We start from the raw sequence: 27,117 nt of genomic DNA on the forward strand, positions 1-27,117 counted from the left end.
TCTGTCTCTTCAAAGCGCTTATCCTTTATTAAATTTCCATTAATCGCTCATTTCTCAGGAAATAAACTTCTAATTCGGTTATTTATTCCAACATTTGTGAAAATGATAATGAAATGGCCTAGTAAACATGGTACAGAATGAGAACATGGCCTACGTACCAGTTATCTCCCACCTTTCCCTATGTGGTAGTTTTCTCACTGGGAATTTTCAAAACAATCTACTGTCATGTGAGGTTCCAAATCGGCAAGAAACAACTCACAAAAAGATCTTTCCCGTAGACGACTCGCAATTTTCATCAAACTTCAATGAAATAGTGCAATTTTAGTTCGTAATTACAGGTACGTCAATCGGCCGTCCCTTCTTCCATTATTCCTACAGCACGCATTTCTTCTCCGTCTTATAGGCGATGGCTCCTTCCGCCGCTGGAGTTACCCCAATCCGTGCGACGCCCACGGTAGTACCGGAACCACCTGCACCGACCTGGGTTCGGGAGAGCAATCTGCACTGGTACCATCGGTGGATAATCCGGGTGCTACAGGCCGGTCCGATACCGACGCACGTCGCGTTCATCATGGACGGTAACCGACGGTTCGCGCGGAAAACAAACATTGCCAAAGCGGAGGGTCATTCGGCCGGGTTCGAGAAACTGTCTGAAACGCTGCAGTGGTGCCTGGAGGTGGGCATCAGCGAGGTGACGGTGTACGCATTCAGTATCGAAAACTTCAAGCGTACACAGGAAGAGGTGGACACGTTGATGAATCTTGCTCGGGAGAAATTCCAACGGCTGCTGGCGGAACGGGACAAGCTGCACGAGCGAGGCATATGCATTCGGATCATCGGTAACTGGGATCTGCTGGAACCGGACATACGACGTAGCATCGCGGAAGCGGTACTGCTCACACGCCACAACCGTAACGCCATCCTGAATGTGGCGTTCGCGTACACGTCTCGGGACGAGATAACACATTCCATCCGTACCGTCGCGCAGGCAGTTGGGGATAGGCAGCTCGAACCGGACGACGTCACCGAGGAGCTGCTCACCCGCTGCCTGTACACAAAGTATTCGGCTGAGCCGGATCTGTTGGTACGCACGTCCGGTGAGGTGCGTCTAAGTGATTTCCTGCTCTGGCAGTCGGCCACCACCGTGATGTACTTTACCGAAACGCTGTGGCCCGAGTTTACCATCTGGCATCTGCTCGGTGCGGTGTTCTACTATCAACGGGTACGTTGGCAAATGTTGGACGTGCGAAAAGCGTTGGACCAATACACACACGACGGTGGTGTAGAATTCTGCGGCAAGCGAAACGAACGTATCGACCGGTTTTTGGAGTATGTGGAGCGGCAGGAGGAGCATCAGCTGGTGCGACTGGTACGGGGGACGGGTATAAAATAAAGTCGATCAGGAAGTTAGTGTAAAGGTGCGGAATTATATGTTAAAACGATTGTTTTCCTTTTCCACTAGGGTGTTATGTTATATAAATCGGAACAAAATGCTAGAACAATGCCAATCGCACCCCAAAACATACTACAAGTCGTTGAGAGTTTTATTTTAGCGTACTTTCATATATCCTCTCTTTCGATTTCCCTTCTAGTGTTATTATAAATTCCGTGTTCTCGATGATGCTTTTTTGTGTGGCTGAAATCAGTATTTACAATCAGTGTTTAACGCCTCCGTCATGAGATGAGCGTGAATTCTTCTGTTTGTATATTTATTGTTTGCCTGTTGTAATCTCATTTTAAAGGACGTTCGTAGTTTTTCTACTGCAAGCTCAACTCTTGCACATTTTCTTTTGACACCGCCGTTCGCTTACTACACACAAATCCGAACACACACAAAACGCAAAGAAAATGAGTATGAAAGGAACTAGGGGGATCGATCAAGATCCTTTTTGGGCGCTACGCATGCTTCTATTAGAAAGTCGCGTACCGAGCATGCCGTACGGGTCTGATCGTACGATAAACGCTGTCGCCCTTGTGCGAGTTCGCATTGGACGTGGGAAACACGTGGACGTCCCGTGTATGTCCAGCCATACATTCATGATTTTTGTTTTAATTTATTTCGTCTTTTCTTTCGATGTTATTCTACAGTGACGTACACTGCATTCGTTACGCGAGTTAATATATTTCGGATTGAAGGTAACAAGTTCACACGTAGAATTCCAAACTGTAACTGGTTTCTTATTTATTATTCTGTCTGTTGTTAGTACAAAAGGTTTATGATAATCCGTATAAATCAAAACGTCATCCGACGACAGTATGTTTTTGAATTTTTGAAAACATTAGTTTTCTCATTTGGACAAGGTAATTTTCTTTTTCGATAACTTGTTTTCATCGCCCCGCAAAATTTTTGTCAGAGGTTTGGCTATTCTTGTGAAGTTTTTTTTTACAAACCTGCGAAAGTATCCCACCATTTTAAAAAAGCTACTGAAAGTTACTGTTATGCACACGCTGACCGCTGCGCAACATGTCGTTGGGGTCGCTCGCAACGCGCAACATCCCTTGGATAACCGGTGTCAGCTGTACCGCGTATTAACCAAGATCCGAACCGGTCCGAAGTTTAACGTATTTCAGTGCTGTAGTAAGCTGATAAGCTTAGTTTAAATGGCATACATTATCCACGCATAAAGGAGTGTAATGCTTGCTTTAAAATTGCGTATGTATTGGGGGTATGTATATTGTTTGCAAGTGTGTTATAATAAGAGCAAGTATCTCGTTTATTCTTGCGTAATATGAGAGTAGTTCTTTCACTCTTTTCTTTTCGCATTGCAGTAAGCTCTAAAGCTAACGTGAATAAATCCCTTTTATCGCCGCAATGCAAAAGTAGGGGTTCTTTAATTTCATTCCAAACTCAAAAATGTTTGCTACGTTGGTTTCGGTAGTCAATGCTCCTCTTTTCCTACTTACCACGTGTCCGGATTGATGTTCTGTTTCTTCGGGACAGCAGCTGAGCAGCTTGAAGAGGCTTGTCCGTTGAGGTATTCGGGGTCTCAGCAAACAATCGGATGCAGTGAGCAGTGTCCCCGCTTTGTGCTAATATTTAGTTGCTCCTTCGACTACTGGAGAGATAATTTTTTGTATCTTTCCGTTTATGATTTTTTTCTAATATCGCATTTACTATTATTCCTATCTTATTATTCCCGTTGATAACATCTACCTATTCGGGTGCTATTTCGTATTGAATCTAACAAGTTCACACGCAGAGTTCCAAATTCTAACTGATTTCTAATTTATTTTTCTACACTAAGCTAACCTGGCTGTAATCTTAACTTATGTATACATGGGTAATAGTGGACATGATCACAAAGATGTGTGTGGCGCAACTCACACATACAGTTTTTCCTTGATTCACACAATTTTTTTACACTTATTACGTATTATTTTCTACCTACTCACCAAACTGGACGAAGACTGTGTGCATGTTTTATGTTCTACATTTACTTCTTCCTTTGTCTTTTGTTCGTTTTGGTGTTTGATCCAAAATTGTGCGCAGATTATTCGGATTGGCTTGTTTAACACCAACACATCAATGAAAGTGCTCACCTTGGCACTCGAATTGCCACAATCACTGAATTTTAGTGAAAGGAAACGATGGAATAGCGACAAGTCCATATAAAAGCATCGGGTTTTGCCACTTGAGGTTCCAAATCGTCAAGAAACAACTCACGAAAAGGTCTTTCCCGTAAACGATTCGCAATTTTCATCAAACTTCAATGAAATAGTGCAATTTTAGTTCGTAATTACAGGTACGTCAATCGGCCGTCCCTTCTTCCATCATTCCTACGGCACGCATTTCTTCTCCGTCTTATAGGCGATGGCTCCTTCCGCCGCTGGAGTTACCCCAATCCGTGCGACGCCCACGGTAGTAGCGGAACCACCTGCACCGACCTGGGTTCGGGAGAGCAATCTGCACTGGTACCATCGGTGGATAATCCGGGTACTACAGGCCGGTCCGATACCGACGCACGTCGCGTTCATCATGGACGGTAACCGAAGGTTTGCGCGGAAAACAAACATTGCCAAAGCGGAGGGTCATTCGGCCGGGTTCGAGAAACTGCCCGAAACGCTGCAGTGGTGCCTGGAGGTGGGCATCAGCGAGATTACGGTGTACGCATTCAGCATCGAAAACTTCAGGCGTACACAGGAAGAGGTGGACACGTTGATGAATCTTGCTCGGGAGAAATTCCAACGGCTGCTGGCGGAACGGGACAAGCTGCACGAGCGAGGCATATGCATTCGGAACATCGGTAACTGGGATCTGCTGGAACCGGACATACGACGTAGCATCGCGGAAGCGGTACTGCTCACACGCCACAACCGTAACGCCATCCTGAATGTGGCGTTCGCGTACACGTCTCGGGACGAGATAACACATTCCATCCGTACCGTCGCGCAGGCAGTTGGCGATAGGCAGCTCGAACCGGACGACGTCACCGAGGAGCTGCTCACCCGCTGCCTGTACACAAAGTATTCGGCTGAGCCGGATCTGTTGGTACGCACGTCCGGTGAGGTGCGTCTAAGTGATTTCCTGCTCTGGCAGTCGGCCACCACCGTGATGTACTTTACCGAAACGCTGTGGCCCGAGTTTACCATCTGGCATCTGCTCGGTGCGGTGTTCTACTATCAACGGGTACGTTGGCAAATGTTGGACGTGCGAAAAGCGTTGGACCAATACACACACGACGGTGGTGTAGAATTCTGCGGCAAGCGAAACGAACGTATCGACCGGTTTTTGGAGTATGTGGAGCGGCAGGAGGAGCATCAGCTGGTGCGACTGGTACGGGGGACGGGTATAAAATAAAGTCGATCAGAAAGTTAGTGTAAAGGTGCGGAATTATATGTTAAAACGATTGTTTTCCTTTTCCACTAGGGTGTTATGTTATATAAATCGGAACAAAATGCTAGAACAATGCCAATCGCACCCCAAAACATACTACAAGTCGTTGAGAGTTTTATTTTAGCGTACTTTCATATATCCTCTCTTTGGATTTCCCTTCTAGTGTTATTGTAAATTCCGTGTTCTCGATGATGCTTTTTTGTTTGGCTGAATTCAGTATTTACAATCAGTGTTTAACGCCTCCGTCATGAGATGAGCGTGAATTCTTCTGTTTGTATATTTATTGTTTGCCTGTTGTAATCTCATTTTAAAGGACGTTCGTAGTTTTTCTACTGTAAGCTAAACTCTTGCACATTTTCTTTTGACACCGCCGTTCGCTTACTACACACAAATCCGCAAAGAAAATGAGTATGAAAGGAACTAGGGGGATCGATCCAAGATCCTTTTTGGGGGCTACGCATGCTTCTATTAGAAAGTCGCGTACCGAGCATACCGTACCGGTCTGATCGTACGATAAACGCTGTCGCTCTTGTGCGAGTCCGCATTGGACGTGGGAAACACGTGGACGTCCCGTGTGTCCCCAGCCATACATTCATGATTTTTGTTTTAATTTATTTCGTCTTTTCTTTCGATGTTATTCTACAGTGACGTACACTGCATTCGTTACGCGAGTTAATATATTTCGGATTGAAGGTAACAAGTTCACACGTAGAATTCCAAACTGTAACTGATTTCTTATTTATTATTCTATACCAAGCTAACCTCTCTTAAATCTTAAATCTTAAAACTCTTAATAATCTTAAATTATGCATGTATGGATAATAGTGGACATGATCAGAAAGATGTTGTGGCGCAATTCACTTAAATGGTGATTAACTACTCGTGGGTTACAAAGAAATAGACGTGGAGACCGTTAGACTTTTTTCTTCACCTGCCACAACGGACATACATGACTTAATTTACCTCGTTGTAGGATAGTCAGTCCGTACAACGGGAGAACGGTCCAGATGAGATCTGATATCGGTCCTGTCCTTTGACAGGCCGGCGCCGCTACACTACCATCGGCCGTTCGAAACACCTTCCACGGGTGATTTTTGATTTCGCCATGCTGACGTATGAATCGTTCATACTGATTACCAAAGATGTTATATCTTACCTCCACAAATATTCACTATGTATTTACTATAGTATCCCGTTTCATGAAATGCCATCATTTATCTTAATTTCAATATCTACACACTATCACCCTACTGCTACCTTCCTAGTAGCAGTTAATCTCTAATATTCTTCAATGTATTTTATAAAATAAGAAAACGGACGGTTCTACATTTTTCGTAATTTTCGTTATGAATCCATTGCTTATAATAAAAAAAAATCAAAACTAATATTTTTCGTTGAATACTGAACGCAAAACATGTAAAACGTATCACATATAATACACATAAATTAAATATTCATTCATCAAATTGATTTAATTTAATGTAATTCCTGTACAGTTTGTGTACATAGATTTCATATGATTTTCAAATCGTTTTTCTACCCTCTAATACCACTGTACTTTTGTTGATGTTAATATGTTTTTCTTTTTACACTTTAGCTTATGCTTTAGTCTTGCTCGTATGTTTTTTAAGCATCATTAAGTGAGCCTATTTCTACCGATTTCTTGGTTTTGTTATGAAACACATAAAAAACATAAAGTCTTGGGTCTGTTTTGTTAACAGATTTTTTTGTACTTGATTTATGATATCTGATGATCTAACTGAAGGAAAAATTACCTCTATAAAAGTACGTTTAGTTGTTGAATAATTTGAATGTATTTTGGAACAGCAAGCTCTACAAGGTCTGCTAAGAAAAAGGATGATTTTTTTTCGTTATTCTATAAATGTCTTATAAAATGTTTTATTTCTTTTAACAATTGATGGGTCTGTTTGGGGACACCATACTACACTGCTAAAATCGAGAACAGAGTGTACTAAACAGACATACAAAAATTTTAAACATAGACGATCTCTGAATTCTACAGATTGTCGAGTTAAAAAAAAAAATAAAAAAAATAAGTACCTTTTGCAGCTTATAGCAGTCTCCGTTATTCCGTATTGTTGAAAATATTCTAACGTCGTCAGTGTTACATCCTTGTGTGGGGAACGGTTTCGGACGCTTTTACACTCGCACACACAGGACGTAAACTCAGCGGCGGATCAAACGGTAGGCGGAATAGGCGGTCGCCTAGGGCCTCGCCGTGTTGGGGGCCCCAAAAAATTTGTGTCGATTGTGCGATTTTTGAAAATTTTACAACAAAGTTAATTTATAGCAAAAAAAATTAATTTACAAGGTAGAAAATTGATCAAAAATATCTTCCTTGGTTATATAAAACATTTGTTTCTATGTGATAAATTAAATGCAGAGAAGAATATCGTCTTTGTGACTTTAAAGTATAAACGAAATTGCACCAGTACCAGGACACTAATTTTCCCGTTGGTCGAGAAAAATTTCTTCGAAAACTACCAGTTTCCGAATTTAAAGTACCAGGGGAGCATGCATGGAAGAGGTAGCTCCTGGTACTGCGCCGTAAGGTATGCAATGTGTATACACTAGGTATGCGCCGTCAGGTATGCAATGTTTATACACTAACCTTGCAACCAACTTGCAATGCACGTTTGGTGCAAGCAAGAAACTTGCAGCAAGATGGCGCGCAAGATGGCGCCCAACTTCGTACTTGCATGCAACAAACTTGCATGCAAACTTGCATGCAAACTTGCATACAAACTTGCATGCAAACTTGCATGCAAACTTGCATACAAACTTGCATGCAAACTTGCATGCAAATTTGCATGCAAGAATTTGCTTGCAAGAACTTGCATGCAAGTTTGCATGCAAGCTTGCATGCAAGTTTGTTGCATCCAAGTACGAAGTTGGGCGCCATCTTGCGCGCCATCTTGCTGCAAGTTTCTTGCTTGCACCAAACTTGCATTGCAAGTTGGTTGCAAGGTTAGTGTATAAACATTGCATACCTTACGGCGCAGTACCAGGAGCTACCTCTTCCGTGGATGCTCTCCTGGTACTATACATTCGAAAACTGGTAGTTTTCGAAGAAATTTTTCACGACCAACGGGAAAGTTAGTATTTAAACATTGCATACCTTTCGGCGGTTTTCGACCAAAATTGCTGTACTAGGTGCTACCTCTTCCGTGGATGCTCTCCTGGTATCGGCAATCTGAAAACAGCTGGTTTTGTATGGAATTTCGTACCAGCTAATGGCGATCCAAGTAGTGGCGTTATGGTTCTTCTTAGCGCATACAAACGTTTATATATAGAGACTAGCTTACTAGGCCCGTTTACAGGGCTACGCAACAGAACTCTGAGATGTACGCAAGGGAGCTTTCTTTCCGAGACTTTGCTGGTGTTGTTACATCATGTTTGAAGTACATCTCCCTAACACCGATAATGCCGTAGCAAAATTATGGGCCCCCCTTGAAAAATTCCGCCCTGGGCCTCCAAGGGGATTGATCCTCCACTGCGTAAACTGTTCACATTTTAAAACTTATACTAGGATTTATTATAAATTTACTATAGCGCGAAACAGGTACGTGCTCGTACCTGGATGGTAACAAACCGACTCTCTGGGGAGCGTCACCGGGACCATCCTGTGACGATGACCCTGCTGCTTCGGCAGCCTTCGTCGGCGGCGTACGTCACCGCCGACACGATCACATCCACAGGCTATCGCATGAAGCGACAGCCAGGCGTGTCGAAGTCGTGCTACGCAGCCTGCGTACGCAACAGTCAGCATAAAATAATTATGAGCCGACAATAGAGGACCAAGATTACTACCCTGTGGTACGCCTGATTGACTGTGCGTCCGCAAAGATACGACCTGAGCCAGGAGATAAGCGGAGGTGAAAGACTTAATTTCGTATGGAAACTTTCGATGAGCCCATTCATTTCGCTTCGACCTGTTGCCGATGCATATGTTTCAATATTGTACGATTTTTAGAAAATGAGTAACTATCAATAAGATTTTTTCCATCCATCATGTTGGTTATGCAAGCAAGCAATGGTACAATAATATATAAAAGTGGGACCAGGAGCAATGTAGGTTGATTTTTGTTCATGCTTTAGAAGAAATAAATTAATGTCTGAAACCATATGGACACAAGAATTGGCGACGAGAATTTAAGGAACGAGAAGCTACCGGAGGAATTCACCAAGATGCAGGAACAAAACGATTCGAAGCAAGCAATCCTCATGATGACGGAGCTTGGGCAGAAAATGGCGCAACCAACACCACCACCCAGCAAACCGGAATAAAACATTAGAGGTATTAGCTTCTAGCATTACTGTATATTCCGTTGATCCAGATAATGGAATCGTATTCCCGTATTCGTATTCAGCCGTTACGAATAATTATTCAAAGTAGATGCTAGATGAATCTAGATGATGCTAGATGGACGATAATACACAAGTTCACCTACTACAGATAAATTTGGACATGCAATCAAGTCGTTACATCAACTATATCCTGCTGAAGCTAGCGAAAGATTTCAACTTTAAAGAAACTGTCGAAACCCTTGAAATTTTTTTGAGAAATCAATCATCTACCTTCACAAACGATATCAGTGCTTCCAGGTAAGCAAACCTGTGTTATATTTGCTTAAACGCTGTTTTTTAAGTATTTTCATGAGAGTGAACTTTATTTCATTGTATTAGTAATTGTAGTTTTGTTTGTTCTAATCGCACGCGATGTTAGCTGTACGAGTTCACCAATGAGACTGGTCCCAACTCGCTTGCGCTGCTCTCTTTAGGCTGCTTAGCGGCGATCGATCGCCAGGTCTCGCATCGCTCCTACACATCCCATTTCGCGCTAATTGTTTACCTCGTGTTTGTCGTGTACCTTTCTTTTATTTTTCGCGGAAACAAACGCCTTCATTGACCGGATTGTGCTATGCTATAATTTACACGGTGGCTCGCACCACACCTGAATCAGAAGATGGGATCACCTACGGCAGAAGATTGAATCGATTATGTGAAGATTTCGATTTCAAAAACATGAATCTGGACCAGTACAAATGTCTAGTGTTTTTGTGTGGTCTAAAAGTGCAGTGCTATAACGACATTCGAACCAAAATGCTCTCTCGGATCGAAGATAAGTCAAATGTAGGGAACATTAGTATTTAGTGTCTCATCGACGAATACCAACCATGAATTTGAAGTTGGATACATTGGTTTTCGGAACACAACCTACTACGAAACAATCGTTTTGAGCTGTTCATGAAAATCAGGGAAGGAAAAAGAAGATTTCGAAACCGGAAATCACCTCATAAGAGAAGAAGTCGAAGCAGCCCAAATAGCCAGATTTGCTTAAGCAGCCAATTTGGCAACGCTAAAGATCGATCTTTAAGTAGGTCGTTTGCAGTAGATAATCAGCCTTGAAGTTCCGCGAACTTTTAAGCAACCTTTAAGCAGCCCTCGGCCAAAACGTCAAAAAATATGAATGCCTGACTACACACACGGTGGAACTGTTCATATTTATGGCTTTATGTTTCTTTTTTCTTATTTATTATTTTATTTATCATTTTATGAGAATCGAACCTAGGGGTTTTCAGAGACAGCAGAACAACTACTTTACTAATTCGGCCATTTAGTTTTATTACGTCACACCCTACAAAATACATATATAAATGATACCATTCTAAATGGAACAAGTTAACATTTTCGTGTACACAATAACACAAAACAAACGAATGCCACTTATTACCACTTTCAATCGGCGGGTGCTACGAACTTTGCCGTAGTTTGTGAGCCTTAATCACAGAAGAGTATGCGCTACGAACTATGTTGCAGGAGCAGATAACCTCGCGATCGCAAGGACATGATGACTGGAGTACATAAGGAGGACCCTCATCCTTAATCGTACGCATGAATCAGATGCGAATTGGAATCCAGCACGTTGATTTAATACACCTTTACGCGGACTAAAACCATTTTATTTTCACTTACAACTTCCCGAAACGGATGGCGTCGTTTGCGGAGCCGTCATTTGACAGTAGAGCTATCATATTGTAAACAAAGTTCCAACGAGTACCGTGTGCTTCCAAAAGAACCGCATAGTTCCGTCGGGAACCTTTAACCGACTACTTTGGAACTCAATAGTTCCATCGTGCGCTACGTGCGGTTTAAGCAACCCCAAGGTTCACACACGGTTCGCTTTTTCACTAAGCAGCCCTCTAGCAGCGTTATGGTTCGATTTCAAACGTTTCAGGCTACTTGGGAGAAGCCACCATCAAAAGCAAAATCACGTGGCATCAACGTCGTGAACCACATCGCTCTTCTTTCCAGCAAACGTAAGTTTGTGCCTACACTCAACAACAGCGTTGCAATTCAACCGCAATTGAACCGCAAGCGACATCACAGTAATTTCGAAACAAACCTGTAGGTTAGTAGGCAATTTTTCAATTGTTCCACCACCGATTGTAGCCACGAACGCATCGAGGAAACCTCTTCATCTTTTGTGCGAATTCCAGGGCAGTGTCATCGTCAAAGGAAAAAAAAGAACCCATGGAAGATGTCTCGTAACAACGGCTGGCAAACTCAACATATTAGGCATCGATTGGATCGAACTATTCGAGCTTTGGTCAGTATTGGATTTCCACCCAACACACCCCTTCATAGTTTTGTAACCGCTGTGTGTCATAAAACCGTAAGCAGCTCTCGGTTTTTGGCATTTAAATAATTATCTGTGAGCTAAAACCGTCCTTGCGGGCTTTAATGTAAAAAGCCACTGGGCTAGTGTTGGTAGTAAGGGTTGAAAAATGACTGATAGAAAATTTAAAAAATAAAGATAGAAAGACTGGCGTATTGAGCATGAAGCTATAAAATCAAATAACTTTGATTTGGAAACTGCGGCCAGCTGACCGCATTTAGTGATCGATTGCGGTGATGGTTGACTTATGGGACAATTATTTTGTAAGCAGGCGCATATGCACCGATGGAGGCGCCTGGTGTTTTGTAAAATTTGCATCGAATTGATAGCAAACTTTAACATTTGTTCAATGAGTTAGCCTTTATGACCTGATACTGAAAAGGGGAAAACCATCGCTTTGATTCCTACTCCATCCAACCTTTCTGAACTACGCTCGTATTTGGGTGCGATCAATTTTTATGCCGAAGAGATTCGATCAATCCAAGTCTGCACTTCAGTCAAATTTACTCCTTATGCATTATGATCCGAAGCCACCGATCATTGTGGGCTTCAAGGACTCTTGCACCAGCGGAGCGAAACTATGGACAATCTGGAAAGGACGCCGAAGTTCCACAAATAATTGCTTGGACGTCATTTCACGCTGCTGACTGATCAAACCCTTACTTTCCATCTTCGGTTCAAAGAAAGATATTCAGCTCCACATCACAAATCGTTTACAACGTTTTGCATTAATCACGATTACGAAATTCAATACATGTCCATGGACGATATCGGCTGCGCAGATCTACTATCTCGGTTGATCAACAGTACCGTACTAAGGAAGAGTACGTTATTGCCGCACCTAGCCTGGAAGAAGATATATCCAGTATTCTTACTGACACAACGTAAAAGGTTCCAATCTCTATCGAAGCACTGTGAAAGGCAACATTATCAAACACCATTCTTCAAACCATTTCCAAGTTCGAATACGCGAAGGATGGCCAACATGGTCAAAAAACCTTTCCGTAAATTTTTTTATCCTACTACCACAGGTGACATACGCTAACCACAGTCGAAGGATCCATGTTTGGTGATAGAGTCATTGTCCCAGATATGTTTCGAAGACGAATCCTGCAGAAGTTCCATCGAGGATATCCTGGAATGGGCCGAACATTAACAAGAAGTTTGTATACTGGCCGGGTATCGATAACGAAATTGAAGATTTCGTTAGGCGCTGCACAGCATGTGCAACTGCAGGAAAACACCTATCAAGACAAGATTGAAATCATGGCTTCCAAACCATGGTCAAGAATACACTTCGTTTACGCAGGACCGGTGGTTGATTTCTACTTTCTAGTATTTGCTGATCCTTGTTAGGAAAGCAAACCCTGCACTACTTGACAGTCCAACAAAGGACTCTACTGTAACTATTTTTATAAACGTTTGGCTACACTGAAATAAATCATGCCGAAGTTTATAGCAAAGCGGCAAACACGTGTGTTAGAAAACCACTGGTTTGCTAACGAAAATGAAGAGAACAAGACTTTTTTGCCGAACACGTTTCTATCGTGTGTGCCAAAAAATTGGTCTTTATTCCTTTCTGGTCGTATGAAAAAGAGGTCGCAGGATGGTTTTATCCTTTTTTCCTTCTTCCTCCTCTAAGTCGCTTTTCACTTTCCCTAGCGCTCTGACAGGTCGTTGGGAACTTTTCACCCACTGTTGTAGTGTTCCCAACAACGTGTTATACATTTTCCATTGAATAGCTTTAATCCTTGTACAAAAAGTTTTCCAAGGAATTTCAAACCTTCTGCACCAGCTAAGGTGTTGGAGTTTGAAGAGATTTAAACGGTCAATGTTGCTTTGCAACCACAGAGATGATGTACATTAACGCCGAAAAATCAGGTAACCCAAATGTAGTGGTGGAGAGGAGTTCTGGAGAATAAAAATGGAAAAAAGTTGTAAGGATTGAAGAACAGGGAATGAACGCACGAAACACGTAAGAAACAGAAATGTGTACAAAAAAAAAACAAAAAAACAAATAAGACTCACAGCGAAAATAACGTTCATTATTACTAAATTTAAAATAGGGCGAAATATGGAGAGAAGGAGAGAGCGGAAGAGTGAGATAGGATTGCTATACGCGGGCGAAATGGAAATCAGGAGCCAATGATTCGAACAGCGAAGACAGACCGTCAGTCTTATGGTTAAACTTAAGGAGTAAAGTACCAAGGGAAGCTACAGAAGAAAATAAAAATGATGAACGATCACGACAATGGCGCAAGTCGGTAAGAAGACAGATATCTCTCAACTGTGTTTTATATTAAGTGGAACGGTGTATTGCTGGTATGGTGAAGAAAGTTCTTGCGTGCAGTCTATAGTGCTTTAGTTGGTTAAACGTTCTAAAGGTGGCAAAATTTCCTAAGAGAGGTGAGGCATATATATGTATGTATAGGAAGCATGGTATCGTATGCATAAAACAGAGTCTGCTGTGAGGGTGCATGCAAAAAAGGCCCATAGCGGATATATGTATAAAAAAGAGTCCCCTGGGAGGGTTAATACATAAATAAAGGAATTCCGTGGAAGCATATACATAAAAAAGAGTCCCCTGAGAGGGTTCATGTATAAAAAGCCCATAGTGGGCATATGTATAAAAAAGAGTCCCCTGGGAGGGTTAATACATGTAAAGGAATTCCACGGAAGCATATACATAAAAAAGAGTCCCCTGAGAGGGTTCATGTATAAAAAGCCCATAGTGGGCATATGTATAAAAAAGAGTCCCCTGAGAGGGTTAATACATATAAAGGAATTCCACGGAAGCATATACATAAAAAAGAGTCCCCTGGGAGGGTTCATGTATAAAAAACACCATAGCGGGTATATGTATAAAAAAGAGTCCCCTGGGAGGGTTAATACATGTAAAGAGGGGCCCATGCAAGCATATATCTATAGAATGAATCCTCTAACTTCACGGAAAGATGCCCCTTTAGTATCGTCGGTTGGAGAATGGTTGTTAAAATAACCCTTTCTAGCGCATTCAAATAAATGGTGGACCAGTATACGGATTACTTTCTTAACTTGCCACGGCATGTGATTGTTCGGTTAGTGACGAAAATGTTTGATTCGAAATGATTGGTTAAAAGAAGGAGGTCCCAGTATAGGCGATACTTGAGGGACGGTAAGCGTGTTGAGACATGATGCCGAGCATGTGTGGTACAGCGTACGTACAGCAATACTTAGAAGGCGCAAGGAATTTCAGGAAACGACAAGATCCGAGTAAAAGTTTTGTTTAGGCGTATATAAGTGAGACTGGTGTAAGGCGGTTTCCGAAAATGCGAAAAACGAAGGACGGTAAGCGTGTTGAAACGTGATTCAGAGCGTGTGTAGTGCGCATGTGTAAGTGCTGCGTATGTACATCAATACTGAGAAGGCTAACAAAATTCAGGAAACGACAAGATCCGAGTAAAAGTTTGGTTGGGCGTGTATAAGCGAGGCTGCTGTAAGACGGTTTCTGGAAATGCGAAAAACGAAGGACGGTAAGCGTGTTGAAACGTGATTCAGAGCGTGTGTAGTGCGCATGTGTAAGTGCTGCGTATGTACATCAATACTGAGAAGGCTAACAAAATTCAGGAAACGACAAGATCCGAGTAAAAGTTTGGTTGGGCGTGTATAAGCGAGGCTGCTGTAAGACGGTTTCTGGAAATGCGGAAAACGAAGGACGGTAAGCGTGTTGAGACGTGATTCAGAGCGTGTGTAGTGCGCATGTGTAAGTGCTGCGTACGTACATCAATACTTAGGAGGCGCAAGGAATTTCAGGAAACGACAAGAATGGGACCAACGGAGGACGTACGGAACGTGTAGAGACATGATGCCGAGCATGTGTGGTACAGCATACGTACAGTAATACTGGAAAGGTTAACAAAATTCAGTAAATGACAAGATTGAGAATATTTATAGTATTTATCAAACAAATTAGAAGGAATAATAATCCTCGAAAATCGGCATTTCTCGTCAAGCCAACCAGTATATGTCAGCATTATATTCACGCTCCCATGTTTTATGTTTTTCAGAGATAGTGGTATGGAGATTTCTGACAGAAATGATTTGTTAAAGGCCTTGCAAGCGGAGAAAGACAAAAATCGGCGACTTAAAAAACGACTTGAGGAGACACGTAAAGGTTCTAACCAGCAAAACAATTGGGTCGAGGAACCTTCCGAGGCACAATTTATGGAAGGCATCCAGCACAGTTCGTCGACTATGCGTCAAGCTAGCACGATAACCGGCAATGAATTTTCAACGATGACCTCGATGTCTTTCGCGACTCTCCAAATTATTGGTTGCAAACCAAAAGAGGGGGAGCACGAAATCGACAGAAATACTTTTGAGCGTTGGAAGGATCAGTTTGAAGCAGCGATGGAATTCGCGGGAATTACGAATGAGGGAACAAAAATGAATGCTTTCAAAATGAAGGCGGGTAATATTCTGCTGGACATGCTGCAGACGACCTCGCCAAACAATACAGTAGCAAATGCGACATTATGCCCTTATACTAATGCAATAGAGAGGTTGGAAAAATATTATAGCTCCCACAACTATTGCTACTTACAAAGACAAAAATTGAGAACAATGACGCAACTTAAGAACGAAACAGATTCAGCATATGTAAAAAGGGTAATTGAGTCCGCTAAGCTCTGCGATTATAAGGAAGAGCAACTTATCGAAACTGTGGTAGATGTAGTTCAATCGCATGCGTCAAATGTAAAGGTTCGTGCAGCGGGTAGAAAGGTCCTTAAAAAGCGTGGGTCTTTGGTAGATCTCTTAGACAAGGTGCGAACATGTGAAATAGAAAGCCTAAACGAAGAAAATTTCCAAAATCACCACCAAAGTCGTGAAAAAGACCAGATAGCGGCTGTTTCGTACGGAACTTCACCAGTGAGCACATATCGCCAAGGAATAGCCCAACGTAGTTCAAATTTTCCCCAGAAGTATGGGCAAAGACTGGCAAACACCAGTTGGATCAAAGGAGAACCATCGCAACCCATAGCTGGTCGATTTTCTACATCTAACCGCGAACAATGCTGGAGATGCTCTGGCAACTATCATTCCCCGAACAATTGCTTCGCAGTTAGTAAAAGGTGTCGTAACTGCGATGTGGTGGGCCATATCGCAAGAGCGTGTCGGAAAAATGTACAAAACAGCATTAAACGGCGTTCTACGGAGGTTGAATCATCACATGCAACAAAAACTAGGAAAATTGCAGCCTTAATGGCCACTAACGAACCAGAGGAGCCCAAGCCAGAGGAACAAGCAGTGAGTGATTACCCATTGTCCGAGGTCAACTAAGTTTATGCTTTCATTTGCTATTTTTTTAATCCTTTTTGCGGGTTTAATGGACGAAAAATTGTGTTTTCAATTTTTCTCATTTATTATTAATTCAAACCGCTCATTCATTAAAGAATTTATGTAATAAATAGAATTTCAAAGTTTACCTGTTCATTTAAATAATTATTGAATCTTACAGTAATTTAAACGATACACGTTGATTAATTGACAGACTAAGCAGATGGTGTGCGATGTCATGTTTATCTTAGTACCTTACATCAAGTGTATTTCGATTTAAATTTCCTATTTTTAGATAATGTTATCCTCTGCGATTGCAACCAGTACCGTGCAATCAACTAACACTTGGGAGAGAGGCGACTCATTATGCAATGTCGATCAAGGAACATTTGACAAAGGATGGATTATCGGATACGTAGCAGGTGTACCGGTTAATTTTATGATCGACTCAGGGGCTGATGTTAACACAATTAGTGACGACAACTTCGACCACTTGATAAAGAATAATTCTGTGAACAATCAAATTTTCAGTATCAAGAACGGGACAGATAAGCCACTTAAAGCATATGGCGTACAGGATCAAATTCCAGTATTGGCATCATTCGTTGCGGAATTATATATTTCAGAGGAGCGACCCCGTCTGCTGGAAAAGTTCTATGTTATCCCAAAAGCGAGAGCATTACTGAGCAGAGGCACAGCCATAAGATATAGCGTATTGCAGTTGGGTATAGACGTTCCTGTAAGAGATCATGTGGGCGTTAATTCCGTTCGCTTACTGCCAGGAGAGATCTTTGCTTTGTTAACAGTAGGCGAATTTCCCAAATTTAAAGTTGCTCCTGTGATGCTCAGATATGACAAACATTTACCTCCATCACGTAATGTCTTCACTAGCATACCACCAGCGTTTAGAGATGAAACAAGGAAACGGCTAAATGACTTGTTGTCTACAGGTATTATAGAGCGGGTTACGGACCAGATGGACAGAACATTTTGCTCTTCTCTTCTCGTAGTCCCGAAAGGTAAATCTGATATCCGGTTAGTTGTCGACCTTAGAGGTCCAAACAAAAACATAATAAGAAATCCATTCAAAATGCCTACGTTGGAAGCAATACTGGCAAAGCTGAATGGATCTTCATGGTTTTCGACGATAGACCTAACAAGCGCGTTTTTTCACGTAGAGCTTCACGAGGATTGCCGCCACTTAACAAATTTTTTTGCCGGAGAAGGAACATATAGATTCAAGCGTCTTCCATTTGGCCTTTGCAACTCCCCAGATATCTTTCAGGAAATTCTCCAAACCGTTGTTTTAGAGGGATGTTCCGGAACTTTAAATTATCTAGATGATATTTTAGTATACGGAAGCTCGAAAGAAGAACATGATAAACACCTACAGACAGTTCTTCAGCGTTTAGAAGATCATAATGTTAAGTTGAATAACGCAAAATGCAATTTTGGGGCAAGATCTGTCACATTCTTGGGATTCAAACTGTCCGGGGACGGTTGGAGGGTCGAAGACGACAAAAGGAAAGCGATAGAAAACGCACGCAGACCCGAAACAGTCTCAGAGGTAAAGAGTTTTCTCGGGTTAATGAATTTTACCGAGCGTTTTATCCCAAACCGAGCAGATAAAACTGAAAGATTAAGATCTCTGGCAAAAGCAAACAGCTTTTACTGGGCGGAAAGAGAAGAAGAAGAATTTAATTTTCTTAAAAGAGAGGCACTTAAGTATATCAAGAGGCTAGGCTATTTCGATTATAACGACAAGACAGAACTATTCGTAGATGCTTCTCCAATAGGCCTTGGTGCAGTCCTTATCCAATTTAGTAAAGCCGGTAAACCCAGAATTATTGCTTGTGCATCCAAGGCGCTTACAACTGCAGAGCAAAGATACCCTCAGACCCAGAAAGAAGCTCTAGCAATCGTGTGGAGTGTTGAAAGGTTCTCGTATTACCTTATAAACAAGTTCTTCACAATCAGAACAGACTCTGAGGCAAATGAATTTATTTTTGGCGGAACGCATCGCACCGGTAAACGGGCAATTACTCGAGCAGAAGCTTGGTCACTGCGTTTACTTCCATACCACTTTAAAATAGACCGAGTTCCTGGACATCTAAATGTTGCTGATGCATTGTCCAGACTGATACACGGGTCACAGGCAGACGAACCATTTGATGAAGACAACGAAAAACATATTCTCTATTCCTTGGATGCAGGTAATATGTCAATATCATGGGCAGAGATTCAGACAGCATCAGAACAAGATGAAGAACTAGCTAGAGTAAGATCAGGAATTCACCTTGGTAAATGGTCTAGAGATCTTAAGCGATTCGAATCTGAAGCTAATAATTTGAGGTCCTTGGGTCCGCTTGTATTCAAAAATGACTTGATTGTGCTACCCGGTACACTCCGTAGAACTGCTCTCAAAGTGGCTCATCGGGGTCATATAGGATGCGGAGCGACTAAAAGAATATTGAGAGAGTTCTTTTGGTGGCCTAATATGGCCAAGGAAGCAGCAACCTATGTCAGTAGATGCGAAACATGCATCACGATATCGAGGAAGAACCCGCCGATCCCGCTATCCAGTCGGAAGCTACCAGATGGACCCTGGGAAATATTACAAATCGATTTCCTGTCGTTACAAGGATGTGGAACTGGAGAATTTTTGATATGCGTTGATACGTATTCTCGTTATCTTCATATTTCCGAGATAAGAGTAACGGACGCGAAAAATACCAATTCCGCTCTTTGCAAAATCTTTTCAATTTGGGGTTTACCTTTGATTATACAAAGCGACAATGGTCCTCCGTTTCAAGGCACAGAATTTGTAGACTTTTGGGAGGCAAAGGGAGTAAGAATTCGCAAATCCATCCCTCTTTGTCCGCAGTCGAATGGAGCGGTAGAAAGACAAAATCAAGGGATAATTAAGGCAATGGCGGCAGCAAAACAAGAAGAAAGAAATTGGAGATCTGCTATGGATGAATATATTCATATCCATAACACACAAAAGTATCATTCAAGGCTAGGTGTTACTCCATTTGAACTTCTTGTTGGTTTTCGTTATAGAGGAACCTTCCCTTGTTTATGGGACACCAAACACACTCTGGATCGTGAGAATGTACGTGAGGACGACGCAGCAGCGAAGTTAGTTAGCAAACAATTCGCCGATAAACACCGAGGGGCACGGGAGAACAACATCAGCGTGGGCGATAAAGTGGTCATGGCCATCCCACAAAGAACAAAGACAGACCCAACTTTTAGTAACGAAGAATATATAGTAATTAGCAGAGAGGGTGCAAAAGTGGTTATTATAAGTACTACCGGGGTGAAGGTAACAAGAAACGTAAAAGACGTTAAACGAAAACAAATTCAAGAATATCGCTCTAATGACGAGGATGAAGAAGAACAAACCACAATAACAGGTAAAACTAGCAACAAAATGGAACTGCCAAATAGGCCTACAAGAAGCGTACGGATGCCAGACAGATTTAAGGATTCTCTAATGTACCACGTCATCGAAACCGATACAGATATGCAGGAATTATTACTTAATTAAAAAACAGTAGTAAACACACATTTTATGCAAATTGAAAATAACATTTTATATAGTTGAGGGTAGAAGAGGGGAAATATGTAGTGGTGGAGAGGAGTTCTGGAGAATAAAAATGGAAAAAAGTTGTAAGGATTGAAGAACAGGGAATGAACGCACGAAACACGTAAGAAACAGAAATGTGTACAAAAAAAAAACAAAAAAACAAATAAGACTCACAGCGAAAATAACGTTCATTATTACTAAATTTAAAATAGGGCGAAATATGGAGAGAAGGAGAGAGCGGAAGAGTGAGATAGGATAGCTATACGCGGGCGAAATGGAAATCAGGAGCCAATGATTCGAACAGCGAAGACAGACCGTCAGTCTTATGGTTAAACTTAAGGAGTAAAGTACCAAGGGAAGCTACAGAAGAAAATAAAAATGATGAACGATCACGACACCAAAAAGACACCGACACCGGTTTCCGGTTTATAAATATTTGTTTCTCCTCGCGTTCGGTGCACAAAGCTCGCCCGATCCAAGTTGACAGTTGACAGCTGTCAATGTTCGCCGCCCGATGGAGGCGGCGGAGTCGTCCTTCGTGGCGGTCAGGTCCGGGTTGTCAAAGCTGCTTAAGCAACGCTCTTTCGCAGTACACAACCCGTGGTACGCGTGTATTTACTAAATTAATAAATAAAGCAGTTTCTGTCGTGTAACGTGGTTCGGTTGTCTTCATATCGTGGTTGTGGTTTCCCGTGGCCTTCGTACATACAGCATCCAGCAGTGCTATCCTTACCGAAGAACATTCGAAGATGCCGTTCATGGTTTGTACAGTTACCGATCGTACTTGCCCATCTGCCGCTTTTCTCACCCCGATTATCCATCCCTTCAGCCAGCTATTTCGCGGAAGCTGTTCGTCGGCAATAACAACGATGTCATCCACTTCCAGCCGTTTAATAGGTGTGTTCCATTTCGATCGTCGAGTAATCTGTGGGAGATAATCATGAACCTACCTTTTCCAGAACAAATCGGTTAACGCCTGAGATGCTACCCAGTTGCTCTTTACAGCGCATGAGCTGTCATTTAAGGGAATCCAAGATCTAACAGCGTTACTGGATCCAACCAGAAAATGATTGGGTGTTAACACTGGTGATTCGTGCTCATCTAAGGGTACTGCTGTTTTCTATTTCCACAAGGGTATGTTCAATGTCTCGTGGCTTGGCCGTTTCTCTTTTATAACTACTGCGAGGTTCTTCTTCGCGCTTTGGATCAGTCGGTCCCATGCGCCATGCATGTGAGGCGCAGATATAGTATAAAAGTGCCATGTAATACCCGATGTAGTGAGGCCTGCTGCTATGCTCGTGTGATATGGGTCATGTTCGAATTCATGCACGATTTTGCTAGCGCCCTGGAACTTAGTACCCCGGTTGCTATAAGTCGCCCTTCTTGCCCATATATTCCGTATTGCCATAATGCATGAGTCGGTGCATAGCGACATTGCCACCTCTATGTGGATTACTCGGGTGGTGAGGTATGTGTATGTGAACGTTGATTTTGGGTAAAGTTTCCTCAAAACGTAAGGAAAATGAAATACCCAAGAAAGAAGAGCAAAGTTGTGATTGGAAAGGTCAAAGAAGCCTGAAGGTAGGGAATGTTCTTGCAAATGAGCATATTTTAGTGTTTCGTCAAATGATGAGTAATAACTCATCACCGGTTCTATGTGGGTCGAGGAAGCAACCTGATTACTCCCCGGGTCATGCTTCGCCTGGCTGTCTGTTTCAATTCGTTGATTTGCCAAATTGTATGCTTGATGTTAGTAGCGATACTCTGTCAAATTAGAATACTTGTTTGGATTGTCGCTGAGCGTATTGTGGGATGTGTTGAAACTCAAATTTAGCGATGGTGCTCCACAAGTCCCAAGATCACAAGATTAGTGGTGGCATAATTGCTTTTCCAGGCAGGCTTCTAATGCTCTTCTTTTTTATCTTTCTTGCTCTTTCGAATGTAGAAGCGAACATATTTTCACCAGCTAATATTGTCATCTGGTTGGATTTGGTCGTTATTGTGCTCGCACCGAATATACCGCTGGAACTAGAGAGCTTTTTTGGAACGAATGAGGTGCAGTTGCCAAACTTAAATGGTATCTTTAGTTGTAGTGTTGAGAGATTGTTGCTTACTAAGCGATCCTCAGAAGGAACTTTGTAGCTGTTCGATGCTAATGACTTTGGTGATTTTCCGACGGTAGCATTTGCATCGGTGCTGTTACAGATCAGATCAGATCTTCTTTCGTCCTAGCCTCCGAGATGGATGCCATCTCGTCGGCCGTCAGGATGCCGTCCCTCGTGGAATCCGCGGTGCTTCCATTGGATGCAGACTCGAGTAGACTTCTCGGGTCGGCTTCCGCTCGTCGCCTTTCACGAAAGAGACGGACTCTCTCTCGTCCACTTTCGAGTCCTCTCGCTGTCCGCGGGGTTGGTGGTGGTGAAGGAAGCCGGCTATGCCGGCGTTGTTGTGTCGCCAACTTCCGGGCCGCGTTACGTCGCTCGTTTCGCGAAGCGACCACCAGTTCGTGGCTCGTTCGACCGACGGGCTCCGTCAGGCTCCCACGTTCCGCGTTCCACGCTTCCTGTAACTCTGACGTGTCTTTTTCGCCATCTCAGCGATCCTATTCCGCTCTGCCTGTCCCTTCAGAAGATGGGACAGCAGGTTGTCTGGAGACACAGGATCGGAGCCGTCCTCGTGCAGAAGTCGCAGGCATGCATCCGCGAACCTAGGGCATTCGAATATCGCATGCTTCACCGTCTCAGGGACGCCGGGAGATCTCAGGCAATCCGGGGACTCCGTGAACTTCATAACGTGCAGGTATTCACGAAAAAATCCGTGTCCGGACAACACCTGCGTCAGAAGTCGACGACTCCATGTTTCCGTGACTGCCACGCCACGAGTCCCACGAGCTTTGCCACGTTGTGAGCGTAGCCAACCGCTCCTCATTGCGGAGTTACGAGGTGGTGAGGGTCCTTGCGCCCTCCTGCTGCCGTTGATAACACCGCGCGTCTTTTTTTACCAGCAAGCATATAGGAACTATGCCCGCCAGTACTACCGCCGTCTTGTATCTGGTGGTACGGAGGCCGCATGATGCTCGTATCGCTGTCATCCTTTGAACTCGATCCAGTAGATCAGATCAGATCTGTATCAGCTTCCTGTCCTTCGATCGTATCGGCCTGATAATAGGGTTGCAACGGCATTTAATTTATCAGTGGTGAAACCGGTGGATATGTTTTTTCATCGTCTATAGCCCATACGGCAGGCGTTCTTGCAATATCTCTTGACTTAATGCTGACAGGATGTGACGTTTGAAAATTTCCATCAACTCATCATTAATTTCTTGATTGGTCATATGAGGCAATTTGTTGACAACTTTTTGTTCGTCGTATTCTATCATTAGTTCCTTCGTACGCCGTGCTAGGTAAGACAGGGTGGGCGGATTTGAAACTTCATCCAACCCTCGCTTTGAGGAAAAGATAAAACACCGTCTGCAACGAGTTGCCTATTTACAGATTTTACTTTATTACAACTCTCAAAGAAAAGGATCAAACACGTTGTAACAACTTCCGCTGAAGTGTCACACGGAACAAGAAACGTTAGCTACAAACTTCATAGCCACTGTGGGATAACCGCACAGTGGTCATGCTGCAGATATTGATCCTCAATACTCCTGCTCAATCTCTTTGAACCTAAAGATCCTAAAGCTTCACGCAAATGTACAAATACACTGGGCGGCAAACCTTTCGTCATCAAATCCGCTAGCTGATTCCTCGTTGGAATGTACATAATTTTAATCTTCGCTTCTTCTACCAACTCCCGTATGAAGTTATACTTTATGTCAACATGTTTTAGTCGTCGACTATCTTTCGGCTCTTCTGAAGGTAGGGAATGTTCTTGCAAATGAGCATATTTTAGTGTCTAGTGAAGTCTGAAGGTAGGGAATGTTCTTGCAAATGAGCATATTTTATTGTTTCGTCAAATGATGAGTAATAACTCATCACCGGTTCTATGTGGGTCGTGGAAGCAACCTGATTACTCCCCGGGTCATGCTTCGCCTGGCTGTCTGTTTCAATTTGTTGATTTGCCAAATTGTATGCTTGATGTTAGTAGCGATACTCTGTCAAATTAGAATACTTGTTTGGATTGTCGCTGAGCGTATTGTGGGATGTGTTGAAACTCAAATTTAGCGATGGTGCTCCACAAGTCCCAAGATCACAAGATTAGTGGTGGCATAATTGCTTTTCCAGGCAGGCTTCTAATGCTCTTCTTTTTTATCTTTCTTGCTCTTTCGAATGTAGAAGCGAACATATTTTCACCAGCTAATATTGTCATCTGGTTGGATTTGGTCGTTATTGTGCTCGCACCGAATATACCGCTGGAACTAGAGAGCTTTTTTGGAACGAATGAGGTGCAGTTGCCAAACTTAAATGGTATCTTTAGTTGTAGTGTTGAGAGATTGTTGCTTACTAAGCGATCCTCAGAAGGAACTTTGTAGCTGTTCGATGCTAATGACTTTGGTGATTTTCCGACGGTAGCATTTGCATCGGTGCTGTTACAGATCAGATCAGATCTTCTTTCGTCCTAGCCTCCGAGATGGATGCCATCTCGTCGGCCGTCAGGATGCCGTCCCTCGTGGAATCCGCGGTGCTTCCATTGGATGCAGACTCGGGTAGACTTCTCGGGTCGGCTTCCGCTCGTCGCCTTTCACGAAAGAGACGGACTCTCTCTCGTCCACTTTCGAGTCCTCTCGCTGTCCGCGGGGTTGGTGGTGGTGAAGGAAGCCGGCTATGCCGGCGTTGTTGTGTCGCCAACTTCCGGGCCGCGTTACGTCGCTCGTTTCGCGAAGCGACCACCAGTTCGTGGCTCGTTCGACCGACGGGCTCCGTCAGGCTCCCACGTTCCGCGTTCCACGCTTCCTGTAACTCTGACGTGTCTTTTTCGCCATCTCAGCGATCCTATTCCGCTCTGCCTGTCCCTTCAGAAGATGGGACAGCAGGTTGTCTGGAGACACAGGATCGGAGCCGTCCTCGTGCAGAAGTCGCAGGTATGCATCCGCGAACCTAGGGCATTCGAATATCGCATGCTTCACCGTCTCAGGGACGCCGGGAGATCTCAGGCAATCCGGGGACTCCGTGAACTTCATAACGTGCAGGTATTCACGAAAAAATCCGTGTCCGGACAACACCTGCGTCAGAAGTCGACGACTCCATGTTTCCGTGACTGCCACGCCACGAGTCCCACGAGCTTTGCCACATTGTGAGCGTAGCCAACCGCTCCTCATTGCGGAGTTACGAGGTGGTGAGGGTCCTTGCGCCCTCCTGCTGCCGTTGATAACACCGCGCGTCTTTTTTTACCAGCAAGCATATAGGAACTATGCCCGCCAGTACTACCGCCGTCTTGTATCTGGTGGTACGGAGGCCGCATGATGCTCGTATCGCTGTCATCCTTTGAACTCGATCCAGCAGATCAGATCAGATCTGTATCAGCTTCCTGTCCTTCGATCGTATCGGCCTGATAATAGGGTTGCAATGGCATTTAATTTATTAGAGGTGAAACCGGTGGATATGTCTTTTCATCGTCTATCGCTCATACGGCAGGCGTTCTTGCAATATCTCTTGACTTAATGCTGACAGGTTGTGACGTTTGAAAATTTCCATCAACTCATCATTAATTTCTTGATTGGTCATATGAGGCAATTTGTTGACAACTTTTTGTTCGTCGTATTCTATCATTAGTTCCTTCGTACGCCGTGCTAGGTAAGACAGGGTGGGCGGATTTGAAACTTCATCCAACCCTCGCTTTGAGGAAAAGATAAAACACCGTCTGCAACGAGTTGCCTATTTACAGATTTTACTTTATTACAACTCTCAAAGAAAAGGATCAAACACGTTGTAACAACTTCCGCTGAAGTGTCACACGGAACAAGAAACGTTAGCTACAAACTTCATAGCCACTGTGGGATAACCGCACAGTGGTCATGCTGCAGATATTGATCCTCAATACTCCTGCTCAATCTCTTTGAACCTAAAGCTCCTAAAGCTTCACGCAAATGTACAAATACACTGGGCGGCAAACCTTTCGTCATCAAATCCGCTAGCTGATTCCTCGTTGGAATGTACATAATTTTAATCTTCGCTTCTTCTACCAACTCCCGTATGAAGTTATACTTTATGTCAACATGTTTTAGTCGTCGACTATCTTTCGGCTCTTCTGCTACACGAATGCATGACTGGTTGTCTTCGTAGTACGTTACAGCTCCTATTATTTCGATTCCCAAATCGATCAACAATCTACGCAACCAAATTCCATCGCAAACCGTTGTACATAACGCCATGAATTCAGCTTCAGCTTGTGTTGTAAATGCGTTTGTTTTGATAACGCTTACGCCCTACAACAGCCGTCTGCTGTTGTAGAGCTTCGAGAGCAGAAACAACGGTGGGACAGTGCCCACCATTATTATAGCGGCGGTTGCGATGGCGCCCTGGGAAAAAAGGGATAAATAGAGCCGAAGGACGCGCCCTCGGTCTCTTTTAACCGCGACTGTTTGCTGAAATAAAACACTAATTTTGTGATTCTTCTGTAAACTAAGATATCGTACAGAATTAATTTTGGACTTTCGCGGCATTCTCAACAGCTTGCTTGATGACAACGCAACGGATTGTTGCTTCCTAGTCAGCCATATTACAGTACCTC

General features: G+C 43.2%; 2 protein-coding genes across 2 annotated transcripts; both read left to right on the top strand.

The window, feature by feature from the left end:
- The first annotated feature begins 226 nt into the window (after nt 1-226).
- LOC128296872 (dehydrodolichyl diphosphate synthase complex subunit DHDDS-like) lies at nt 227-1,517 on the top strand. The gene is made up of 2 exons (XM_053032388.1): nt 227-338; nt 404-1,517. The coding sequence occupies exon 2, from the start codon at nt 407-409 to the stop codon at nt 1,391-1,393; it is 987 nt and encodes a 328-aa protein (XP_052888348.1). The 5' UTR covers nt 227-338; nt 404-406; the 3' UTR covers nt 1,394-1,517.
- A 2,135-nt stretch (nt 1,518-3,652) lies between these two features.
- On the top strand, nt 3,653-4,912 carry LOC128297855 (dehydrodolichyl diphosphate synthase complex subunit DHDDS-like). Its single transcript, XM_053033567.1, has 2 exons — nt 3,653-3,743; nt 3,809-4,912. The coding sequence occupies exon 2, from the start codon at nt 3,812-3,814 to the stop codon at nt 4,796-4,798; it is 987 nt and encodes a 328-aa protein (XP_052889527.1). The 5' UTR covers nt 3,653-3,743; nt 3,809-3,811; the 3' UTR covers nt 4,799-4,912.
- The last annotated feature ends 22,205 nt before the right edge of the window (nt 4,913-27,117 follow it).

Source organism: Anopheles moucheti, chromosome 2, assembly GCF_943734755.1.
Source record: "Anopheles moucheti chromosome 2, idAnoMoucSN_F20_07, whole genome shotgun sequence".
Classification (NCBI taxonomy): domain Eukaryota; kingdom Metazoa; phylum Arthropoda; class Insecta; order Diptera; family Culicidae; genus Anopheles; species Anopheles moucheti.

Excerpts from the sequence above, each read along its gene's own strand:
- LOC128296872 (XM_053032388.1), top strand. The coding sequence starts at position 407 with ATGGCTCCTTCCGCCGCTGGAGTTACCCCAATCCGTGCGACGCCCACG.
- LOC128297855 (XM_053033567.1), top strand. The coding sequence starts at position 3,812 with ATGGCTCCTTCCGCCGCTGGAGTTACCCCAATCCGTGCGACGCCCACG.